This window comes from Lontra canadensis, unplaced genomic scaffold (assembly GCF_010015895.1).
Source record: "Lontra canadensis isolate GAN:19392208 unplaced genomic scaffold, GSC_riverotter_1.0 scaffold3, whole genome shotgun sequence".
Classification (NCBI taxonomy): domain Eukaryota; kingdom Metazoa; phylum Chordata; class Mammalia; order Carnivora; family Mustelidae; genus Lontra; species Lontra canadensis.
The window spans coordinates 29,980,665-30,006,261 of NW_022630997.1; the positions used below are offsets into that span (position 1 = coordinate 29,980,665).

At 44.5% G+C, this 25,597-nt stretch overlaps 2 protein-coding genes across 5 annotated transcripts in view; one reads left to right on the top strand and one right to left on the bottom strand.

Moving 5' to 3' along the window:
- Positions 1–25,597, bottom strand: part of WDFY4 (WDFY family member 4) — a 267,773-nt gene that overhangs the window by 40,192 nt on the left and 201,984 nt on the right. The window lies entirely within an intron of this gene.
- LRRC18 (leucine rich repeat containing 18) lies at positions 1,055–24,160 on the top strand. 3 transcript variants are annotated; one of them, XM_032837892.1, is made up of 6 exons: positions 1,055–1,190; positions 3,592–3,690; positions 18,704–19,559; positions 22,691–22,806; positions 22,897–23,086; positions 23,957–24,159. In XM_032837892.1, the coding sequence occupies exons 3-4, from the start codon at positions 18,796–18,798 to the stop codon at positions 22,710–22,712; spliced, it is 786 nt and encodes a 261-aa protein (XP_032693783.1). In that variant the 5' UTR covers positions 1,055–1,190; positions 3,592–3,690; positions 18,704–18,795; the 3' UTR covers positions 22,713–22,806; positions 22,897–23,086; positions 23,957–24,159. The 3 variants fall into 3 exon arrangements, with proteins under 3 accessions (XP_032693783.1, XP_032693778.1, XP_032693790.1); XM_032837887.1 differs by having other exon boundaries at positions 22,691–23,086; positions 23,957–24,160; XM_032837899.1 differs by lacking the exon at positions 22,897–23,086 and having other exon boundaries at positions 23,957–24,156.

Here is a 25,597-nt window from a genome sequence, read left to right on the forward strand (position 1 = left end):
ACAAACTGAACCAAAGAAACGCCGTTTTTGACCAATGTGGTGGGAAAGAGTTTAGAAGGGCAACGAGGTGTTGTGCTGGGAAGGCGATGGGAAGGGGTTTTCTCCACATGAAATGCCCTTTCTGCTCAGCATAGATTTGTGGAACCCAGTTCCTTGGCCTCTGTGGTATCCCTTGGTTCCTTTCCCAGCTCTCTTTTCTCCCCTCTCTGACTCTCCTTCTGCTCTCAAGACCTTTGTTCAAGATGTCTTGCCAAACCCAACCCATCATGTCTCCTCTTTCCAGCCATTCACTCTTCCTCAGTCCCACTCAAGTGCCCACAGATGTCACCCCAACATGCGTTTTATGTTCCACTCACAAGCCCTGCACCAGGATCCTTTCAGCCTCAGTCTGTCTGGACAAGGCCTGGCTGCCCAAGTGCCCTAGCAGGGGCAGTTCCCTTCACCTTCCCACCACGGCAATGCCAGCCTACACTCTGCCTCAGGCTTCCCATCGCTTTTCACTCAATTCTTTCCTTGGTAGGTTTTTTATAAATAGAATGCAGCTCCCAGGCTGGGCTTTACCTCTCCCCACACCATCACCCCCAATAGAGAAATCATCTGTTATGTCCATTTTATCTAGGCAAATGACAGTAACAAGAACAGACGCAAAAGATAGTCGAGTTTATTGCTTTAGGTTGCAAAGGCTCGAGTGAAGGTTTGGTTCTCTTGCTCAGTCTGGGGCCGGCCACCTATCGCAGTTCTGGAACTCAGGCTGCTTCAAAGCCTACGAACATGGGCAGAGCCCAGGCTGGAGACAGTGGGGGTCACCACCTTGGAAAGGACATGTGCTGAGCATTCCTGAGGAGGTCAAGCTACAAGCATGTGGAGTCCGTATGGCAAAGCTCACTAGTCTTGCTACTTTATTTTGTAAGTTTGACAGGGGGGGGCAGGAAATAAGGGGACAAAATGTACCTATTATAGCTCAGGCAATGAGAGACAATCTCAGCCATTTTTAATTTCAGAGAGGGTTCTAGAATTTTACCGGTGGTCTTTTGTGACACTGCCCCCAGGTGGAATGGTGTGCAGAAGATAGAGGCATGTCACCATCCCATTTCTCATTTCATCGGCTATGAGCTCCAAGGAAGATCCATCATTCCCTTACGACCAGCTAAGGACGCCATTACCAGCAGTGCCGAGACACCTAATGAAAGGTGAGTCATAGTTTTTAACTTTTTATTTGTTTATTTATATGTTTGTTTTATGTTATCACTTCCACTTCTGTCTTATTTCATTTGAGAATTTATGTATATACTCCTATACTGATTTTTTTCTTTTTATAAAAAAATTTTATATCTATATTTTTATTTGAGTCCACTTGACACACAATGTCATGTTAGTTTCAGGTGGAGAATAGAGAGATTCAGCATCTCTAAACATTATGCTGGGCTCGCCACAAGTGTGGCTACCGTCTGTCCCCACACACTAGCACAGTATCACTGACTGTGCTCCCTATGCTGGGCCTTTTATTCCCATGACTTAGTCATTCTGTAACTGGAAGCCATCTCCCATCCCCTTCACTCAGAGACATCATCATCATCATCATCATAATCATCAAAAATACCAGTAATTGTCATGCGTTAAAGATTGCAAAGACCTTACCCATTGTCTAATTTCCACAACGACCTAATGAGGCAGCCATTTCTTCACTTACAGAAGAGAAAGTGGATGTGTGGGGTGACGGAGTGGCATGAAGCCAAGAGGAGTTCACCCCCAAACGGCACATAGCAGGGACTTGTGAAACCCTGACACACTGGGCTGTGCAAAGCACGCGTTCGGATGAAACCCTGACCCAGGGCCCCCACTTACAAGACAAGCTCTTTCCTCTGCCAGGGCAAAGAAAACAAAAGTAAACAAAAGGCAACAAAGGCAAAAACCTTAGTTCTGGCTGACTTAGAAGGCAGTTTCCTGACAAATGAGTAATTTGTGTACCTCTGGGTTTAAACAATAAGCCCTAGCAAAGTTGCTAAGTTATCACTGCATACCCGTGAGATAAACATGAAGCTGTTGAGGTATTAAAAGTCTGGAAGGATATAGAACAGGAAGTTATCTCCAGATGCTGAAACTGAGAGGCTTTAATTCTCATGAGGTTTTAGATATCTGCACTTTAAAATGTATTTATCTTCTTGTGCATTTTCTTCCATAAAATGTTGATTTTATTTTTGCTTATCTGTGTTTTATGATTTTCACATTGTTTATTTTCTAATTTAAAATGATGTACTTTTACTAATAGTCTAGAAATACACTGGGTCACAGGACTTTGGGTAACTTTTAATTTTCTACTTATCTGAATTTGATAATTATTTTAAATCCATTTATTGTCTAAATTAAATGACCTTTTTTTAAGTTTTGCATTAAAAAAAACTGGTGAGGGGCGCCTGGGTGGCTCAGTGGGTTAAAGCCTCTGCCTTCGGCTCAGGTCATGATCCCAGGGTCCTGGGATCGAGCCCCGCATCGGGCTCTCTGCTCTGCAGGGAGCCTGCTTCCTCCTCTCTCTCTCTCTGCCTGCCTCTCTGCCTACTTGTGATCTCTGTCTGTCAAATAAATAAATAAAATCTTAAAAAAAAAAAAAAAAAAAACTGGTGATATTCATGTATCTAAAGTTTTTGTGGTTAACTGTATTTTTATTTTTTAATTTAAACTCTTTCCTTTTGCTTTAATACTTTTCAAAATGTGCAGTGCTTGGATTTATTTTGTAGTTCAAATTACTTATCTGCTAATTATTTTATTTAATTTCATTTGGGTAGTATAATTTTGGGCATATTGATTTACTTCTATGTATGCATTTTCAAATTTTTCTACAATGTTATTATTTGCATAATAGTTTTCATGGGTAACTTTTTGCTGGTCTTCTCAATTTCTGGCAATTTAGTTTAAAGGAAAAAACTGAACAAAAAGATTATAAATGTACAAATATATTTGTTGCAGCCCTATTCACGACAGCACCAAATTAGAAACAACAGGAAAAGCCCAATCCACCAGATTCAGTATTACACATTCTATTGAGCGGTAGATTTTAGAAATTACACATCAGCATTTAACATAATATTAAGTGAGACAAAAATGACTATATAATTGTACGGTTTATATGCGCATTATGGTCATTCTGACTTCATCGTGTGAAAAGGGCACAAAGAGAAAAACGCAAGAAATAATTAAATTCAAATAAGCAGATAAAAGATAGCTCTCTCACAGATCAAAGAGCTGAAAAAGCTATTTGGACAAATAATGAGGAAGACGAATGATATTTCATGGGACTGACTCAGTGCTTTATATAGAAGTAAGGTGTTTGTTCCTTAAAAGGGGCAAGCGTGGCTGTTCTTCCATTAGCAATGTCCACTTCTGGTGTGGCCATGGCAGGCCAGTTCTGCCTGGTGGAGAAGTGTCCACCATGCTGCTGGAGGTGGCAGAGAGGAAAGCCCCCTGCAACAAGAAGCTGGAGGAGCCCAGGCCCCGGGTGTCCCCACCCCGCCCCCCTCCCCCACAAGGACAGCTAGTTGCGCCTGCGCCTGTGTGTCCTGGAGACCTCTCAGCTATTGTGTTCCCACCTTGCAGGCTGGCGTCAAGACTATGCTAATTAACTCCAGGTCCCAAGTCTCTTGTTGCCTGGTGACAAAGTTTCACAGTGGAGGAGGAGGAACTGGCACAAACGGGGTAAGTTTTCCTCTGGTCGTGGCCCTCATTTATCGATTTACTTGAACTCTGCCAAACAAACTTGGCTTTTTGCTCTCCTCCTTTGAGTAAGCAACTTTGGAAATGCTGGTTCTCTCGGTGTGCTTTATTTACAAACCCCAGACACGAGCTAATTCATTATTTAAAAAGAGGAGGAAGCTGGCCCTGAGCCACAGGCAGGAAGGGCAGCTAGCAGGGGCCCTAGCTGGGGACCCAGCCGGCCTTTCTTGGGTGCCTGGGGCCATGGCCAGCTTGGGAAGGACGGTGTGTGAGTCTCTGGGACTTTGGGGTCACACTTGGGTCTCTTTCCAAAGTCTGCGTCTGGAGCATTTTGCTGTTCCACAGGCAGAGGTGACCAGAATTTGAAATGCTTCTTAACCCCACCGGTGACTGACCCATCAGGGGGAGTGCAGGGTGGCTACACTTCTTCACTCAGGAGGCTGGAGCCTAATGACAGCTGACTGGAGTGGGGTTTGGGGGTACAAACCATCTTTTGAGAAGTCTGGAGGCTAACTCTCTTCACAAGTTGTCCTGAATGCTGGGACCCATTAACAAGCAGTCATATCCTAGGCTGGGGTGGGCCTTGCAAGGAGAGACTGTTCAAGGAACACACTAGAACACCTGCCTATGTCCCTATTTCCAAGACAGGTATAATGGGAAAATGCAGGTGCTCCTAGTTCCAGTCTTTGTGATTTTGGATAAGCTACTTGGCCTCACTGAACCTTGGTTGCCATATCCGTCCAGTGGAGATGAAAACCAATATATAGGTGGTTATAAGAATTCCTTATAATGTTTGTAAAATGTCTGGCCTATAATAGGTGGTCAGTATAATCGCTACACACAGTCTGAAAGCAGGAGCTGAATTCAAATGTGTTAAAAGCTATGCAGTGTCATTGCTTTGCAAAGGGTCTGGCACATAGTGAGTTCTCAATACATTTATGAACTGTATATGATGTTATGTGAACTGAGTCCTGAACACCGGCTCCTGTGGGATGAAATGGGGAGTCAGAAAGGTTAGGAAATGTGTACGAAGTCACATATCTAGGGAGAGACAGAGCTGCGACTGGTCTGTGACTCACATGCCTTCTGGATGGAGCCTGCAGGGGAAAGGGAAGTACTGAGCCAGTCACTGCCCATTCTGCAGAGACCCTGAGCCCCACAGTTGTCTAGAGACCAATTTTTAAGGCCTAGTTCTTGGTGGCTCCAATTTCCTCCTGGGGATCCAAGGGTCTCTTACTGTTGCTATCAAGAGGTGAGGGTGACTTCATGCTCTCTCCCTCCAGCCATCACCTGTGTGATGGGAAAGTCAGACTGGGTGATGTTTCCTGGTCCTGGTCTCCCTACAACAGAGGGTGTGCAGGGAAACATGCACCCCTCCAAACAGGCATGATGGGTCCCCCAGCTGCACAATCCATCGCCAGCCTTTCCGTCCACTGCCAATTCGATTCATCGCTAACTTCCAGTTTCTCTCCAGTCTTGCATCACAGACCTCATCTCAGTCCCCAGAGCGAGGTCCGATAACACACACATGCTATCTCTGCCATGAGGGGTGAATCTCAAGGGTGAGGCTTGACCTGGTCTAGAGTGAGAGTTACACAGAACATCACTCCGCTGAGGCTAGTGTCTGGAAAACATGAGTCAGGAGCTTCCTTGTCAGCCCAAAGGGCCAAATTTATCACTGGACTTTGTAAAATCAAACTTCCACGGAAAAGCCAAATGCCAGTTCAGCTCCCAGACAAGAAGACTGAGCAGATGCTGGCTCTGTTTGAGCTGCGTGTGACTTTGACAGGGGACACACTTGGAGGCTCAGGGCTTTCTCCGTAAAGTGGGGTGGATGGATCAAATGAGATAACGCACACAATGCACTTGGACATAAACTTAGCGCTTAGCACGAGAGGAAACATGTATAGAAAACGCCAGGCCCGCTAGAATGGCAGCCTGCATTTTCTCTTTGACCCACACATGCAACCCAGAAGACCATTCTAATTCTGCTTCTACCACATACGGTAAATATGCGCCATCCTTCTCCTTCCTACCCCCTTGGTAGACAACATCTTCTTCTGCCTGCAAGGGGCCATCTTCATCTACTCTTCCTTCGTTACCTCCGAGACTTCCCAGCAACCAGGGTGATGCTTCTGAACGTCACATGTCCCCCCTCCCCAGCTCTTTGTCCTCATCTTTTACCCTCTCCTTACTGTCTCTGTTCCAGCCCTCGAGACATCTCCTTTCTAGTAAACACCACAAGCTCCTCCCTGCTTGGTAGGACTTTGCCCTGGTGCACCCCCTACCCCACAAGGGAGTTCTTCCCCAAATCCTCCCATGTGCCCTCATTTTAGTGTCAGTTCAAATGTCACCTCAGAGAGTACTTGCCCCACCTTCTGAGTCTAAATTAGGCCACCCCTCCCCGATATTCTCTCCCTGATCCTAGACATTCCCTTGGACCTCCACCAGGTTTGATTTTTTTTTTTAATTTAATTTAATTTAATTTTTCTCACTCTTCCAAGATTCATTGTTTATACACCACACCCAGGTTTGATTTTTTGCAGAGTGTCTATACCAGCTGAAATGATCTTGGGTCTTTTGTTTGTATTGATTGATTTGCTTCTCCTGAAATAGGAGCTTCATGAGAAGTATAGCAATGTCTACCTTGTTTACTGCGTCTACCTTGTTTACTCGTCTACTGACCCTGACCGATAGAATGACTCAAATACAAATTGTTGAATGAATGAATGAATGAATGAGCAAGTGAGTAGCTTGGGTTGTAGCAAGCTCTAGAGGTTAACAGTGGACAAAGGTATAATCATATCTTCTAATTGCTGCTGTTTTTTTTCTTTTATTATTAATATTATCATTAATGATTTGTGTTTAAAAGGTTGCAAAGACTTTTGTCCTTGGGAATCAGCAAAAATTTTCCCACAAGTCTTACATCCGGCTACTCACTCCAGGGAAGCTTTCTTTCCCTTTGGCCGAACCCAATTAAAGCTTCATTTGTCGTACTGTTAACCCACTTTCCAGCCTCACTGCACACTTTATCTCACAGCCAAAAAGTTCATCACACCCTTGTATGCATCTGTTTGGAAAGTCTTCCTGTCCTCAAGGGTATCCCACCCAGGGCTGGGTACGCACTTGGTGACTGATAAATATTTGGTGTGAAAGTGACGACTTTCCCCCACAGATTTCTCCCTTAAAAAATAGTCTGCATGTTCTAGAAGCCCTTTCAAAGTAGGTGCATAAATAGTGGGTCAAGAGGGATTCCACAGCAGCTGTGGGATCTGGGAGGAAGCTGACCCCTTGCTAGGGTCGTGGGAGCTGGGATGACCTTGGTAAGCAACTAGAATTCATGCTTTCAACCAAGACCGACTGAAGGCCTCTTCCATCCCAGGCACTGGGAGTGCAGAGTCTGATGGGGGGGTGGAGAGAAAGGCACAGACAATAAAAATAAGCACAACAAGTAAGCCTGTTAGAAAATAATATTCAGGTGATAAGTGTCATGGAAGACAGAGCAACAGAACAAGGAGTATCAGGACACGCTGGGGCTCGGTGTGCTTCATTAATTGAGGGATCAGGGCAGGCTGAATTGAGCAGGTAAATTTTACCCAAAACCTTGAAGAAGATGAACAGGTCGGTCAAGTAAGTATCTGAGTGAAGAACCTTCCAGAAGAATGAAAGAGCTGGAGCAAAGGCCATAAAAAGGAGTTTGTAAGGCGTATTAGAGAAATGGCTGGGCTGAGTGGTGGATGTGGAGTGAGTGTGGGGGTGAGTGGTGGGGGGCCCTTCAGAGAGGAGGCAGTGGGTCAGACCATGAAGCCACTGGAATGTGTCCAGCCCTTATCTGGGTGAGACAGGAGTCACTGGAGGGGTGTGCGCCAAGGAGTAACAGAGAGGGACTTGCTGTGGTAACAGAAATCCTCTGGCTGCTGTGTCGAGAACAGATTGCACAGGGCAAAGACAGGTGCAGGATAACAAGACAGGAGGCCACTGCCAAGGCCGGGTGGCAAACGGTAGTGACTCAGCCCAGGATGGCCCCCGGACACATGGTGGGAAATGGTAGGATTCTGGATCGACCCTGAGCACAGAGCGAGCAGGATTTCCTGAGGGACCAAACATGGAACCTAAGAGGCAAAGGGGTGTTGAGTGTGATGCCATGGTCTGGGGCCTGATATGCGAGATGCTGTTGCTGTCGGCCTGGCTGGAGGAGGCTGTGGGGGTAACGGGGGGGACAGGGAGATTGGTTTGGGACACAATGTGTTTTAGTGTCTTTGCATAGTGCAAGGAGCAATGTTAAGTAGGCAGAAAGATACAGAAGTCTGGGGTCAGAGGGCAAGGTCTAGACAAAAAACAAAAGTTGGGGAGTCATTAGTGTATTTAAATAAAGAGACTAGGTGAGATCAGGTATGGGGTGTAGACTGAGAAGAGGTGAGTGGTTTGGCCATGGCCCCCAGGGAGCCCATGGCAGACACAGTTCTCATCCAGCCCGGATAGCTCCCTGCCATATCTGGTTTATGTCCACTGCCCCCGAGAGCTCCCACCCAGTGGGCTGCATGTAAGGGGTCCTGCGCATGGTTGCTTCCTGGTGGCCCTGAGACCCTGAGAGCATACCTCACAGTGACGTGCCAGTCCAGTACCATACTATGGCTGATGCCAGCCAGGTGGTTGGGTTTTCTCCTGTCTCTGGTAGAAATTAGAGCAGAGGGGACCCGGGCTTGTCTGTGATGGCCTTGGAGGAAGTGTGGGGACTGGCTCTCTCTCTTTGGTATGACATGCTCTGGGATTTTTCTCACAACAGCCGGAGTATCATTTGGAAAATAAGCAATAAGCCAGATCACGTCTGTTCTCGTTTTGTTTGTTTGGTGTGTTTTTGTTGTTGTTGCTGTTGTTTTTTGCTTATTTTGTTTTTAATTGTGCCTCTGGCCTTCCTGCCTTCCTTTCTTCTCTCTCTCCCTTCCACCTCCCACCCCCTTCTCTCTTTACCCTCCTTCCATTTTCCTTCTTCCTTCTCCCCGGCACTTGTCCCTCCCTTCCCCTCTGCCAAGGGCCTTTCCATCTGTTTCCTCCATCCAAAACACCCTCCCCATCTCCCTGGATCCCTGCTTCCTTCAGTCTCTGCCCGGGTCTCTTCTTCTCAAGGAGGCCCTTCCTGGTCACCCTCTCCAGAAGCGTACGCTCCCTTCCCTCCCCCCAGCACCATCTCTGTTTCTTTTGTCCCAACTCTTTCTCCTCCTAGCACTCCTTACCACCTGGCATTGTATGCTTCTCTGCTTTTGCTCCTCTCCCGGTTCCTGTGGCTTGCTGTATGAAACCACGCCCATCCACAGCTATCAGGTACCTATTGTTAATGAATGAGTAAATCCAAGAGGGCCATGGGAAGTTCAACTGTCCCCTTACGGTTGATCTTCAGGGCTCCAATCTTGGGGGTCCTGTGGTTCAAGGAGCTATCTCCTTGTCCCCTAGGATAAAGTAACCTAAAGTGCACCTGGTGAGGCAGAGATGCCACAGTAAGGATGCGGGGCTGTGGAGCCTGAATCCGATTTCTATTCCATGGGACCGCAGGAGTTGTGGCTCCACTATTGACCAGTTACGCTGTCCTGATCATGCCACGATTTCCCCTCTCCCCCAATACAGGAAGGCACAGCACAGGCCTCCAGGGCTCGCCTACGCTCACCCCACCTTCAGAAGCAGCCACTTTTGTGATCCTATTCACAGAAGGGGTAGCTGAAGCTCTGTGAGGCTCAGGGGACCGTCCAGGGTCCCCTGGATGGTAGAGGGGGAGGCAGAAGGCATCCCAGGTGGTCTGAAGCCCCTGTACTTTTCACCCTTCCAGGCCACTTTTCGGAGCCCATTGCCTTATCTGCAGGGGAGGCCTAGGCCATGGGGAGAAAATGCAATAGCATCTATCTGGCAGTAGCAGTATTTAAACCACGTTGGTTGAAAGTGAATTAGCACTCATCTCTGAAGGTCTGCAGGTGCCAGGAATGACTGGTCCTTCTGCTTTCCTGTGTGCGGAGGTTGGTTTGTGTGTTTTGAATGTGTTCGCTGATGAACAAGGCATTTCTAGTCTGTTAAACTAATAATCTTAATATTTTATTTTAATCGTAAGGCACCTATTCCCTTTTGTTCCTTTAACAAATCCAATTAAAACAGAGTACATTCAGAATTACAAAATAGATGCTATTAAACCAATAAGAAATCATAATCTTCTGTTATTGGGCCATGTGACCCCCTGGGAACTTTTGCTCCAAATAAAAGTTGAATTCTTATTATCCGCCAGGGGAAGGGGACAGTTTGACAGATAACAGAATCCCAGCCGCACATGTGTGAGCCGCACGGGTGCTCAGGACGGAGAAGTAAATAATATTAAGGGTAGACAGAGCTGTACACGCATAATAGCCCAGGAAGACACTTAAAGCCGCGCTGATCTGATTAACCAGATAACTGCCACATGGAGTGAACCTGATGATTCCCACACAGACACTCTGCTGCAGCTCTATTATCATGGAAAGAATGTTCTACCCAGAAGCCTTGGAATAAGGTGAGCTGTGGGAGTTTGGATAAACTACTTCATGCCCCACTCCACCCCACGGCGTGCTTATCTTTGGGTAGGAGGACTATTCCCACCTCAAGGGAGGGTAGTGAGGACCGAATGAAATGGCTAAGGGAGGTGGCTTTGTGAAGCAGAGGGCATGACGTGCCTCTAAGGGTTGAGCATGCATGTGGGAGGGGGAGGGGGTAGAGAGAATCATGTGATTGACACAGGGGGGTAGCCTGTTGTCTGGGAAGAGCATATGAGCAACTCACAGGGATTAGACTTTACAGTGAGCCCGCACAGTGAAAATCAAACTTCTGGTGGTCTGCATACAGCCTCTTAGCGCCCCTACATAGCCAGCAGTCCCCCGGGGCAGAAGAGGGCCCCGGGTCTCTGGTGAGCACCCAGGCTACCATTCCTCGGCCATGCTGGATGAAAAATCTGTATCTTCACATTCTTGACATGTTCAATGTGGCAAGAAGCTCACACCATGGGGGAGCTTGGGGATGGCCGAGGGACAAAAGATTCCAAAGCCAGAGGCGGCACATCTTTTGGGGACATGAGGGACAAGCAGCTTCAATTTCTGTTCCAGGTATATTTTGCCCTGGGAATGCTAGGATTCCAGAATGCCTTCTTCTCCTTGGAGTCATGGGGCTGGCAATGTGCCCCCACCCACCCAGATAAGCATTTCCTATTGCTAGAGCAAAGGCAACCGTAGACAGAGGAAAGAAAGGCAGCCTAGTATAGCACAGAGATCATACGCTTTGGTATCAGACATGTCTGTGTTTGCTTTGGCTATGCTGCATTGTCTATGTTACCTTGGGAAAGTCACTTGATTCTCTGAGCCTCAGTTCTCTTTTTCTAAAGATAGAACTGAACCTCTGCGTCATTGCTGTAGAGATAGAGGAAGGGCCTAGCCGCAGCTCTGCAGTCGTGACTTGGGTACATGTCACCCAAGTGAATGATGCTGAGTGGATCTTCTGACGATGTCAGAAAACACGCACGATCATGGGGGCCCTGTAAGACTCCATGCCTGCTGTCTGCGTCTCTCTCCATCAACTCCACCATGTGTCTGGTAGAGCTGTTGGTGTGAGCTCCGCAGACATCCTTCTGCCTCCAGTCTGTCCCCTATCCCCTTCCTAGCAATCTGTCCTTCTGCCCCCAGGAAAGAGGGGCTCAACATAACACAGCTGGGGGCAGGAATGGAAAAAATAAAAGCACTTCATGTTTATACCCCCCAGTAAGCCTGTATTCCGGAAACCAGCTAACCCTGTAAAGCAAATAGATGAACGCACAGTTCCTGGCCCAGGGTGGGCACTGGACAAATGGTAATTCTTTCCCCCAGGGCAGACTGGGCCCAAGTCAAACATTAGTGCCTATTTTGGAGCCCTGGCCAGAGGGTCCAGACAGGGGCAGCTCACAGACGGTCCCAGAGGATGCAACCACATCTTCACCTGCCACCTGGCTGCTTATGAGAAGACACAGATGTTTGGGGAGGCTAGCCCCTTATGGGTCCAGGGAATGGGTCTTATGAAAGTCAGGAGAGAGAATAAATGCAGTGCCTTTGGAATGGCTGATTCTACTGAAGGAAGTTTACATCATTTCCCCTTAAGAGATGGCCCACAAGCAAAAGATACTTCTCACTCATATAGCATGAAGCTTGCTTTTTAAGTTAGCTCTAAATACTGGCTGGGAGACAGCTGTGACTTTTGGGCTTTGGGTTCTATAGTGTGTCTGTCCTGTGTCTCAATGCATTAGTCAAGAGTGAAATAATTATTGTGAGATCACATTAGCAAGATGTTAAAGATATCAGATCTATACAGAGTCAGTCTTAATTACAAATATAAAGACACATGAGTGCGAGGCACAAGATAAACTCTATTATCATAGTGATGATAACAATCTTATAACTAAAACTGCCTGCAAATATTTTGATGGCATGAAAATATAGGTTGCTGTTACATTTTTAATTTAGATATCCACGGGGTGTCCCACCATGCTGTTTGATTCACGATGACTAGATAGAAAAATTAATTAGAAATTAGAGTCAACCAACTGGTCCGGTTTTTTCCAAAGTATAAAAACCAATTGTTCAGGACAAAAAGACCCAGGGCATTTAAAAACTTCTTGTGTTCGGGCTTCTCAACTATTCATATGATATGAAACCTCTTATCTCTCCAACCATCCATCCGTCCGTCCGTCCATCCATCCATCCATCCATCTATGTCTATCCATTTATCAATTTATATCTCCTTCTCTGTTTTCCAGCTGCCCTTTTGTGGGTTGCTATTCCCACTCTGACATTTGAGGATTCTGTGAATTGATAATATCAGACCATCTTACCAGTTGTTGTTATTGAATCGAAAGAACATGAGTTTTACACTTCTTTTGCCCGTATTTCTTCTCCTACCTGACGGGCAGAACTGGGCAGGATGCTGACCATTCCAAGTTGAATGAGAGAAGGGATATTCCTGGCCTTTGGGGGGCTTCTGGCATTAGTCCGCTTCCAATGGTACTCAGCAGCTTAGAGGGTCCTCATGGACTCTGAGCAAATATAACACACCCTAATCTCTACAGCGAAGAGCAAGGTCCCCAGCCAGGTAAGGTGGAAGGAAGTATGAAGTGGGTGAGGGCTGATCATGCTTCACCTGGCCTGGGGCTGACTGCGGCCCCAGATGTGCTGGGGAAGTGGCAGCGTGTGTTATCCTAGCCCCTGATTTGCCTTGCAGGTCATTCATAAGCAAGTTTGGAGCCAAAGGGCCCGTTGGAGAGAAGCTCTTTAATGGAGAAGTCCTCTGTGGGCAGCTCCAGGCTGCCTTCCCATCATCAGAACTTGGGGGGCTTCTCATCAGGGTGTGGATGGGCTCTGGGGAGCAGACTCAGCAGGGCTCACCTGGGTGGTCTTCAGTCTACTGGAAGCATTCTTCTCATCCAGGGCTCCTCTAACCCATGCTTATTGTATTTGAGCTGAACTTTATCCCCGAGCTTCAGGGAGCCCAGGAGAATCAATTACAATCTACATTTTACCCCTTGGAGCTTGGGCCGTCTTTATTGCTCACCTGTGCAGCACCTAATAGGTTCTCACTATACTTCTTTAGTGAGTGAACAAACGAATGCATGTGGCAATAAGTACATCGATTTGGCTTAAATTAGTCCCGAAGGACTAACACAAGGATCACGAACAAAGGAAACTTTACTATTTGTTCAGGCCCGGGAGACAGAATTGCCAAATAAAATATGGAACTATGCAATGTTTGGGACACAATGTATACTGAAAATTGTCCATTGTTTATCTGGAGCTCAAATTTAGCTGGAAGTGTGTAATTTTATGGGCTAAATCTGGCACCTTGCCATGCAGAAAAGTCATTGTTAACCATAAGATCAGAACACAGGTTCTCTTGCTCTTGGCCCATCTTTCTTTAAATTACGATTTCAACTCAAGAGCAGCAGGGCAGTTGTTCTGACACGCCATCTTGTGGGTGGCTGTTCCCTGCGCTGATATGCACGTGTGCCACAGCAATGCCATGTGGTACATTATCTGGATGCCCTTTACCGGGCAAAAAGGGCTATGTGGGGGCATCAAAAGTTGCAGGCTTTTAAACCAGGCCAAGCAAGGAGCCACAGTGAAAAGGACAGAAGCAGAAGTAGAGTCCTAAGTATTTTTAAGTTTTTTAAAAATTGTAAATTTGTGTACAGTAAATTTTCCTTTTTTTAGTGCGCAGTTCCCTGGGCTCTAACATATGTACAGTTTCACACCAGCACCACAGTCAGGATACAGGCAGTTCCGGCACCCCAGAAAACTCCCTCCTGCTGCTGCCTTCTCTGCCGCTAGTCCTGGGCAAACATTCCTCTGCTGTCTGTACTATGATTGTGGCTTTTCCAGAACACCATCTACATGGAATCATTCATTATATGGGCTTTGAAGATTGGCTTCTTTTGTTCAGCAAAATGCTTTTGAGATGCATCCAAGCTGTCACATGGATCAACAGATTTGTCCTCTTTCTGTTTCACAGTGTTCCGTGATAAGGATATGCCACAATTTCTTTATCCATCCACCCACTGGAAGGTCTTTGGATTGTTTTCTTCTGGTTTTGGCAATCATGAATAGAGCCGCTATAAACACATGCATAAGTTTTTGTGTGAACCTAAATTTTTGTTTTTCTAGGGTAATTGCCTAGTTGGGGAAATGTTGGGTAAGTATGGTAAGTATACAGTTCATTTTATAAGAAATTGCCAAACTGTTTTTTTGGAGTAACATTTTGAATTCCCATGAGTTCTCTGTTTGCCGTTTCCTCGCCAAATCTTTGTACTATTTAGATTTCTTAAGGGCTTTTGTTTTTTTATTTTAGACATTCGAATAACTGTGTAGTGGTATCTGTTTGTGATTTTAATTGGCATTTCCTAGTGACTAATGATATTGAGCAACTTTTTGTGGGCTTATTTGCCAACCCTATAACTTCTATGGTGAAAAATCTTGTTAAATATCTTGGGCATTTTATTTTTATTATATTGTCTTCTTATTGTTGACCTTGAGTTCTTTGTAGATTCTAGATACTAGTTCTTTGTTGGACATGAGATCTACAGATATTTTCTTCCATTCTATAGCTTGTCTTTTTATTCTTGATTTTTTTAACAGAGCAGAAATTGTAAATATTGTGGAAGTCCAATTTGTCAATATTTTCTTTTCTTTTATGGATTGTACTTTTGCCCAACTCAAGCTTATGAAGTTTTTTTTATGTTTTCTTTTAGATGTTTCCTGGTTTTACACTTTACATTTCTATCTGTGATTCATTTTGAGTTAATCTGAGTTCATTTCAATAGTTTGAGATGATTATTTTTGTTTGTTTGTGGGTAACCAATTGTTCCAGCACTATTTGTTGGAAAGTTCATGGTTTCTCCATTGATTTCCTTTGAACTTTTGTCAAAAATAATTTGATCATTTGGCTGTATTTGTGTGGCTCTAATTTCTGGCCTCTGTTTTCTATTCCACTGATCTATGTATGTGTCCCTTCACCAACACCACATGTTGTAATTACATGGTAAATTTTAAAACTGAAAGCATGAATCCCTTAACTTGATGTTTTCTTTTTTAGAATTTTTGGATTTCTAGTTTCTTTTCCTTTCAATATAAATTTTAAAATCTGTTCCTTCATGTATACAAATAATCCTGCTGGAATTTTAATTGATCCTTAGACCAATTTGGATAGAATTGATTCTTCATGATATTGAGTCTTTCAACTCATTAATATGCTATGTTTCTCCATTTATTTAGATCTTCTTTGCTTTATTTCATCAGTGTTTCATAATTTTCATCACAGAAATGCTGTACATTTTTATTACTTATGTGAAATACACAAATTTTATTTTTTGGAGCATTATTATTTTTCAAATTTCAAATTCCAAGTGTTTATTGTTGAATATGAAAGTTTTTTTGTGTGTGTTAACCAAGGTGTTAATCTATATCCTGTAACCTTGCTAAACACAATAATTACTTCCAAGAGTGTTTTTTAAATTTGGTGGAACTCTCTAGGTAGATAAGCAGGTGATCTGTGAGTAAGAAGAGTTTTATTTCATTCTTTCCTATCTGTATGCCTTTTATTTTTCTTGCATTATTGCACTGGCTAGAATTTCCAATATGATGTTGAATAGGCACACTGAAGGTTTACCTTCTTGCTTTGTTGCCAGACTTAGGGGGAAAGCATTTAGTCTGTCACCAGGTATGATATGAAATATAGGGTGTGTGTGTGTGTGTGCGTGTGTGCGCACACACACGTGCATGTGTGTACGCACACACACGCCTTTTGTTGGGTTAAGAAAGAGCCTTTCTATTACTGGTTTGCCATCATAAGTGGATGTTAACTTTTGTCACACATTTTTTCAGCATCAGTTGAAATGATCTGTGTGGTGATCTACCTCTCAGCTCAACATTCAAAGATTTTGGGTTCACAGTTTGGGACTGGGTACTAAAGATCTTGTTCAGGGTTTTCTCCATGGATAGACATCTCAGGGTGTGTCCAGGAGTTCATATACAAGCTAATTAAACCCCTTCCTCTTTACAATCACCCATTGTGGCTCTAAGAGTGGCTTCCCTCCTTGGTCTTCTGGATAGAACCTTGGGATTTTTATTTTCTAAATCAGCTGTGTACTTCCTGCCACTATTTCTACCTCTGGGGCCAAGTGGCAGTAGGGTTGAGAGAAAAAAGCAACCTCCATGTCCTTGGGACAGAATTTTGGTCAGAGACAATGGTTCTCCTCCCTCAGAGTTTTAGCTGCCTGCCTGGCCAACTCTAGTGATACAGGATTGCCTGGAGCTGAGGCAGCAGAGGATGGAAAAAACAAACAGGAAAGAAAACAGGACATCTCCCTCATTCTCCACAACCCCAAGAGTCCCCCTTTCTTGGTTTTGAGCACAGAAGGGGGCTTTTCTTGTAAATCTTCCCATCACCATTGCTGCAAAGTTGGTCTTATTTTGAGTTACTTTTTCAATCTGTCTGATACTCTATCACCTTATCCTCAGATATCTTTTAACCTTAGCCTTCATCTTATCCTCCGAGAACTGCTCCAGGAGTTCTGTCTGGGGCCTTTAGCTGCATACAACCGGTGAGACAGGGAAGAGGGCCCTTATTCCATCCTAACTGCAGCTAGAACCCCAGCCTTCATTTTTAGCCTGCTTTATCCTTTCTGGTTCCTCAATTCTGCATGAGGTAAAAACTGCAACAGTGGTAAACACGGTACTGTCTTTGGTAACCAGCCAACTATGCCTGAATGTGCTTAGTTCCTTGTTTCTAAAGACTGGGTTTAGCTTGCAAGGCCTGCTTGAAAGAACACCAGTGCTGCTGAGAGCTAAGAATGCTTCCGTTGGTTTACTCTGGAGATCTCCATCCCAGGAGGCTCTGATCCAGGATGACCTGCATAGGGCTGGACCCTCTGACCTTAGCTAGGATGCTAAGCATGATTGCAATGCAATAGCATGATTGATAGTAAGCCCCTGGAAGGTAATTTTTACCCACTTCCTTTTGACACTGAGGATTACTGAATGAGGAAAACGTGTGATGATAGACTCACATAGCCCAACTGCTGGTGCTTCATGTGTTTTGCAAACTTGGTTCCTGATAGAGGGCCTGAATGATGAACTACAGAAACTGCAGGGCATCTCTCCTACTCATGCCTGCAGGGAAATGGAGATAATGCAAGGATCTGTCTCCTGACAGTAAGCTTTTGTCCAGGGTGGGAGCTTGGTCCAAGATAGAAAATCAGTAAGCAAAGGGCACCAGGTTTTAGAAAACAGCCCCTAGAATAGGACAGGACAGTTTACATCCTCTTCCTAGCTAAAGATCTTCCTTACTCCCAAGCCTCAGTCTTCTTCTCTTTACAATGGAGATAATCCTATGGATCTTATTGGACAGTTGGAGATTAAAAGGAATATGTGCAAAGTTCCTGATAATGATATTTAATAGTTAACATTAATCAAGGTTTTACTATGTGCCAAGCACTGTTGTAAGCACTTTATGGCTTAGATAATTTACACTCCCCAAGAGCCCTATCAGAGGGCTGTTTCCATAAATGAGATAACCGTGGCACTGAAAATTTAAGATAATTCTTTAATGCGGAGCTAGACTTCTAAGCCAAGCATTTTGAGGCCAGAATCTACCCATGCCTCTGTCTATTCTACTTCTCCATGTGGTAGCAGTCATAACTAACATCAGACCTGTCAGTGCCGAGCTGTCTGCACTGGGACTGCAGTGTGAAGGATGTGAGGGAGGAAGCATATGGGGTAGGAAGTAGAAAAAGACAGTGTTCTCTTGCTGCTGGGCTCAACCCTGGCTCCTCCAACCTCCTCACGGAGGTGTGGGCACCCACGTGCACTTGCGGGCCAAGTGAAAGATGCTCTCTTGCTGTTCCTGACACACTGCAGTGACAGTAGCTCATGTCCAACTGTTGCCTCTGGGTCCAGGAAGAAGGTGAGGAGAGATGTAAGACATGAGTCATTCACTCCCACCTATTCCCTCATACCCAGGCTGTGCTGCTTCTGAGAACTCAGCAGTCCCCACCCTAGGGACTCATGGGATAACTGTAAGGAAACACTAGATTTTTGTGAGGGTCTGGGAAGTAGCAGATAGCCAAGAACACACACACACACACACACACACACACACACACATACACACATAGAGCCCTTGGTGGTGGGGGTAGGGGATATATCTGAGCCCAGGACAGTGGAGAGATTCGTATGTCAGGGAATGGCACAGCCAGAGGAACACTGAGCATCCTTCGGGCCGACCCCACATCCCGGAAGAGGACACTGAATTTGCTGAAGACCTCTGGCTAGGTGACTTCTGCTGATGCCCTAATTTCTGTCCACCCTCCTCATTCTCTCCTTGAACCACTAGCGAGTGAAGCATTACAATTCAGGGGGAGTCTGGTGCCCTCATGTCAGCTCCTAACTAGACTTCTTTTCTCTTCTTGTCACAGTATATATAGCAGTTTCTTGTGACTTTTCCCTCAAACCGACCACCCACCAATCAGAAGAGCACACTTCAAACCTACGCCCTTACTAAAAGAACATGGCCAAGGGCGGGAAAGGCCCTAAGGGCAAGAAGATCACCCTCAAAGTGGCCAAGAATTGTATCAAAATCACATTTGATGGGAGAAAACGCCTTGACTTGAGCAAGATGGGAATTACCAATTTCCCCAAGTGTATCCTGAGACTGAATGATGTGGATGAGCTCGACCTTAGCCGGAACATGATCAGAAAAATCCCTGAATCAATCTCCAAGTTCCAGAACCTGCGGTGGCTGGACCTGCACAGCAACTATATTGACAAGCTTCCTGAGTCCCTTGGCCAGATGACGACTCTGCTGTACCTCAATGTCAGCAACAACAGGCTCACCACCAGTGGGCTGCCTGTGGAGCTCAATCAGCTCAAGAATATCCGCACCTTGAACCTAGGCTTGAACCACCTGGACAGTGTGCCCACCACCCTGGGTGCTCTGAAGGAGCTCCATGAGGTGGGGCTCTATGACAACCTGCTGACCAGCATCCCCAACAGCATCTCCAAGCTCCCCAAGCTCAAAAAGCTCAACATAAAGCGAAACCCCTTTCCCAAGTCGGAGGAGTCAGACACATTCATAGATACCATCAAGAGGCTGGACAACTTATATCTGGTGGAAGACAAAGATCTGTGTTCAAATTGCCTGAGAAAATGCCAACAGGCCCGGGACAAGCTGAACAAAATCAAGAATATGGCCACTGGAGCACCGAAAAAGGCCATCTTTTCCAATCTGGTCTCACCCAACTCCATGGCCAAGGATTCCCAGGAAGACTGGAGGTGACCAGGGACCCTAACCCTGAAGCAGGAAGGGAAAAGGGAGGGAGGGAAGAAGGTAGGAGATGGCATCTACAGGGAACTGTGGGAGCCCTCCATTCCTGCAACAGCTCCTCTAGCCAAGCCCATAAAATTACCTTTCCCTTCCTCCTTGGCTTGTGATTTTGTTGAGTGAAGGGCTTTTAATTCTTTGCTTCTTCTATCTTCTCTGCATGCACACACCCACAGGTAAAGGCACAACGAATCAGAAAAGGGCCATCCATCCCCCCTTCTTCCCAGAATTCTCCTGCCTATAGCCCATGACCAGGGTAGCCATTACGGCCAGCACGCTCTTAGTCACAGTGCACTTCAGGACCGACTGCCAGCTCCCAGATGTGGAGTTCATTCTGTGAGCATGCTTTGGCTCAGGGCTTCAGAGGTCAGGAATCTCAGAGCATGGATTGGTAGGAAGGCCGATGGACATTGAGTTTTGGGAAGGTGACAAAACTGAGCCACAGAGATGGGCAGATATTATCATTAAGTGTTGGTAGGTAATGTCTTGGACTAAAAGCAGTCTTATCTTTTTTTCTCTTGTCTGCATATGCATAGTTGGTTCTAGGAGCTTTCTAGACTGAATCTGCAAGCTCTTGACTGACTGTGAATGAATGAGATTGCATTCCCATCTTCTCATATCCAGTTCTTTTCCAGACTCTTGTGGGAGTAAGGAAAGAATGGGTGCAGGTATGGGTCAGTGCAGTCAATAAATAAATACCTTACCAGGCACTGTGCTAGATACAGGGACTGAGTCAGCACAGGAAAGCTTGCCTTGTCCTGGGCAGACCAGTTGAAAGAAGACAGGACTGAATGTTATTGTCCGACAAAGTTAGGCAATCAGGGCCAAGTGGTACGCAGGTCTGGCCTGGCCTAGAGAAAAGCCAAAGATTCTGGAGCTGGACAGATCCAGGTCCAGGACAGCTCTGGTTTTTTCATTTCCCTGGACACCTTACTTAGCATTGGTTCGCTCATCTGTAAAGTGGGAACAGTATCAGCCCCGACTGGAAGGGCTGTTGTGCACCTATAGCAAATAGCACACAGAGGAAGTACTCAGTAGAAGTCAGTTCTCTGCATTAACTAAAGCTTGGTGCATTTCAAAGCTGAAATACTACTTTGGACGGTGTCCCTAGTCACAGTCAGTCTTTGGTAGAATTGACAGTAGTGGAGAGAAACTTCTCTCACTCATACTCACTCACACTCACAGTCACTCACACCCACTCATCCCTTCACACCGCCTAAATAAGGAGAGGATCAAGGAAGATATGTTTAGGAAAAAAAATTTTTTTTTTTTCCTAATCAAGGCTTTCCTATGTTGGTGGCAAGTTTTGTAGTGGTCCGTGGAAAAGCAGGGAGGTCTGTTAATTCAGTGGGACTAGCTTGTTTCTTTTTCACATGATAAAGCATAGCAGACGGCCTATTTCTTCACTCCTCGCTGCTTACTTTCCTTTGGAATGCTTAGCTGTGGCAACTCTTTCTCCAAAATCTCCAAAAATACGACTCAAAATTCCCTTTTCAACTTTTCCCTTCATTAAATGTTTTCCATTATGAAAATAACTAAACCACAGCATAGTTTTAAATAGAACATCTTAAAGTATCCACAGCCCTATAGTGTGAGCCAGCGATCATGGTGACAGATTTCCTTACTAGTTGTGGTTCTGTATATATTTTTATATGCAGTTAAAATGACAACATTTACCTCATTTTCATCCTGCTTTGAAATCCATGTTGCTACATGGTTTTAATAATCATAATTTAAAACATCTGTGAGCCAGTTGAACAAACACACATAAGTTACTATTGGGTGTTCAAGTTGTTTCCAGTATTTCACTCCTAGAAATAATTTTGTGAGGCAAGTCTCTACCATGAAGACTTTATAAATTATTCTGCATTGTTTTCTTGCTGTAGCTTCATTATTGCAAATATGTTAAGCATCGTTTTTTAAAATAATTTTTGATACCTGCTATCAAATAGTTTACAATAGGATTATACATTTATGTATCTAAGAGTAGCATATTAGAGAATCTGTCTCGCTGCCTCGTGGTCAGCTTTGAAAGTACCCTCCTTTACATTTCCCCTGGAAGTGATTTCCCAGAATCCCTTCCCAAGATGAACAGAGAAGGCTCATCGTGAAGTGTGTGATGAGGGGTCCTGCCTTAGGCTCGGGAGACACCGCTAGCATGTCGGGCCTTGAACATGTCCTTGAGGTAACCATTCTATTTTAGCAACTTCATCTCTCACCAAGAAGTACAGAATCCATGCAGGACACATGATCCAAACACAGAGTGGTGACCAGTTATTTGGATCCTACCCATTTCCATTCCTAATCCCTGGAGACATTTTTTTCTTTAGCATTAATGTTCCCCTCTTAGTCACTTGAAGGAACTGGCAGAGAACAGGAAGGAAGCAAAAAGTCTCCCTGTGCCCCCAGGCAGATCTTGTTCTGGATCATGCATTTGCCCCTTACTCTCTCTCCTGCTCTCCTACACCATACTTCTTCCACAGCCCTTGGTCCTCAACAACCCCCAGGCACTGGCTCCGGATTCACTGCCAGATGAGTGGTTGGTATGCAAGATGACATTTATTTGCCATCATTGGTCTGGGTGCTCGATAATGCTTTCATTCTCACAGCCATATCTTAGGAAAGCGTTGTAAATGTGTTTACCTTCACCAGGACTGATAAATAAATGGGCAGGTTTTGATTTGCCACAAGAGATGTTCATGGTAGATACCTTGTTAGCCAGGAAACCCTGGCAGCAGAATGAAGCAGAGAGTGGAGATAAGTCAGGAGTCATCTTGCACATTTTCTTTCTTTTTTTTTTTCTCATCAAGAAAAAGGCTTGATGTTGATGTTCCTTCATGCTCTAAAATACACAGTCACTTTTCTTTCCTGAATATTGTATTAAGCCTAAAAACACTTGCTAGGAAAACCCATGGGGTTTTGCTTTCCTCAAACAGAACAAAAACCCCATTTAGGCTAACCTAGTCCCTGCCCTCTCTGAAAGCCAGGCATGACCTAGATGACCCCTGTGTGACCTCTTGCTGTGTTTTGCCTCCATGATCTGGAGTAAAATCACCTCAGTCTCTTGTGTCTCCATCCCCAGGATCCGTTCAACATCTCCCTAGAGTAGTTTATGGCAAAAACTTGAAGACTAATCAGCCAACAAGGATAAACGACTTTGAAGAAGAAAAGCCCTCGGTTAGGAGAAGAAAGAGAGTGGTAAGGGGAACATTCTGGAAGCCAGGCCTTGTGGTGCTGGCCATGATACTGACTTGCTTCTTAAATACACTTTGTCTTTCTTTGCTTTAGACCATTTATGTGTGAAAATGACTTTGAGAAATATTTGGTGAATTTTTTTTTTACATATATAGAGGAAATGTTTAAGAAAATGATAGACATAAGTCACAGAAAATTAAAGTTTTATAAGAATACTTTAAGACTTAAAAGACTTATGGTCTTTATACTCAAACTGGTAAAGTCTCTATGCCAGTCACTTGTGGTAAGTTATGTATGTATAATGCAATCCCTCAAGCAACTAAAATTTATACAAAATATTCACACAAAGAAATATACTCAAAAGTACTATAGATAAATCAAAGTAGAATTTTAACAAATCTTTCAGTAATGCATGGGGAGGCAAAAAAAAAAAAAAAAGAAAAGAAAACAGAAATGAACAACAGGAAAAAACATAAACAGGGAAACAAAAAATAAAATGGCAGACTTATATCCTAACATTTCAGTAATTACATTAAATGTAAGTAGTCTTCTTTATTTGTAATGGCCCTAAACTAGAAACAGTCAAGTTTCTCTCAATGGGCGAATGGTTAAACTCTAGTGTATCCATATTGTGGAATACTATTCAGCAATAAAATGGAACATACTATTGATACAGGCAATCATTTGGATGGATTTCAGTAGCATTATTCTGAGTAAAAAAGGCCAACCTCCATGGGTTACACACTCTATGACTCCATTTTTAGACAATTCTCTAAAGAACAAAATGATTGTGATGAAAAACAGATCAGGGGTTTCCAGGCTTTAGCACTGTTGAGAGGTGGTGGAAGGTGGGAAGGACCATAAAATGGTAGCACAAGAGATCTCTCTCTGTGGTGCTATAAACAACTCATTCTGTTATGGTGGTGGTGGTTATAAACTCTACACATAGGATAAAATGACACAGAACTATGTATACATAGTATACCAATGTCAATTTCCTGGTTTTGAAATTGTACCAGAGTTAACATAAGATGTAACAACCATATATGGAAATTAAGAGAAGGCTGAATGGGGACTCTATGTATTATTTTTGCAACTTACTGTGAAACTATAGTTATTTTAAAATAAAAAAAAATTTTAAACAATCTTGCAGCCTAGATGCAGCAATAAACAGATCCTTGTACATCTGCCAAGTACTAATTTATGAGTAAATATGACAAGCTGCAACCATCCCGAAGAGCTAAGGCATTTCAGGAGAAAAAGCACCTTGACCTCAGTTCACCAGACTAATCTAAAATTATCCATTGTTGATCTTGTCACTGAAGATGCTATAATAATAAAAAGTAAATGTATGGCTTCTCTACCCATGTTTCAGGTTTTCTGATGGTGAGTGGGCACAAGGAGCAAGTTGGGTGGAGGACCTTGAACCAGTGGGCCACTCTTCATGTTACTGGGTTTTCACCCCAACCCCTCCTGGCCCCATGGAAACAATGTGACTAAGCTGGAAGGATAAAGGGGCCAGCTTGGTGTAGACAGAGAGGCTTAATTTCAGCTGTTACCTAGAAGTAGGTCTGAGGTCCTGGCTAAGGGTATAGCAAAGAAGAGATGTGAGCAAGAGAGATAAGAGTCACATGAACGGGGCCTAAAACCAAGGTCTACACGTGATCCACGTGGGGCTCACTGCAGGTCACTGGACTCAGCTGTTCATGGCCTGCTGAGCCAATGATGTGAACAGTTCCTAGGGGCACCTGAGTGGCTCTGTCGTTAAGCATCTGCCTTCTGCTCAGGTCATAATGCCAGGGTCCTGAGATCGAGCCCCGCATCGGGCTCCCTGCTGGGTTGGAAGCCTGCTTCTCCCTCTCTCACTCCCTCTGCTTGTCTTCCCTCCTTCTCTGTGTCTCTGTCAAAAAAATGAATAAATAAGTTTCTTTTAAAAGGAAAGTTCCTAAATGCTGGGGCAATGGTTATACCACCAGTTGTTTAGTTCACCTCAGATTCCAGCAACTCAGCTCTAGACACTGGGGTCTGAGCTCTGTTGTGTCTACAATTGCTCCTCCCTGACCCCCTGCTTTCCCAAGAAGCACAAGAAGCATGTTTCTGCACTCAGTGATGAGGCTGAAGCTATCATTATCAGAGTGATCATGTACATGACAGATTCCTAGCCTCCCAGTTGGTCAACAGCGTTGATCTCTGGAGAGCAGGACTGAAGGAGCAGTCATGGGGAGGAGACACACTTGAATTTCAGCCTCCACACTGTGGATGCTTCTGAGGGTGTGACTCATCGTCCTGCAAGATCAACATCTAACGGGAATTTATAGCTTCTTATGGTTGGTTTGTCTTTCATTATTTTTCAAAGAGAATCTGTAAAGGAAACTCTGACAACACTCAACTGTAGAACTTTGTGCCAGAAAAGAAAATGCATTTCTTTTTAAATGTTACATTTAAGTAAGCTATACAATTGAGAGAACATTTCAGAAACTACAAATACCCAGATACAATCAGGTCCCACATATAAGCTCTGCTCACACCTAACAGTCTACTCTACTCTAGCCCAGGGCCACTTAGCTTTGATGATACAGCAAGGGAGCATTTCAGAGACCAGGGCTATGGAAGGATGGAAGGATGCCTCTGGCCCCTTTGAAAGTGTGTGTGTGTGTGTGTGTGTGTGCGTGTGTGTGTGTTACCAGGTATTTATCCAAAGGATACAGTGATTCAAAGAGGCACATGCTCCTCAATGTTTATAGCATCAAGGTCCACAATAGCCAAAATATGGAGAGAGTCCAGATGTCTGCCA

Bases quoted from the DNA above. Each gene is read 5' to 3' on its own strand.
- LRRC18 (XM_032837887.1), top strand. From the start codon at position 18,796: ATGGCCAAGGGCGGGAAAGGCCCTAAGGGCAAGAAGATCACCCTCAAA. The intron at 19,560-22,690 runs GTGACCAGGGAC...CTCCATCCCCAG, and splicing joins GATTCCCAGGAAGACTGGAG to GATCCGTTCAACATCTCCCT.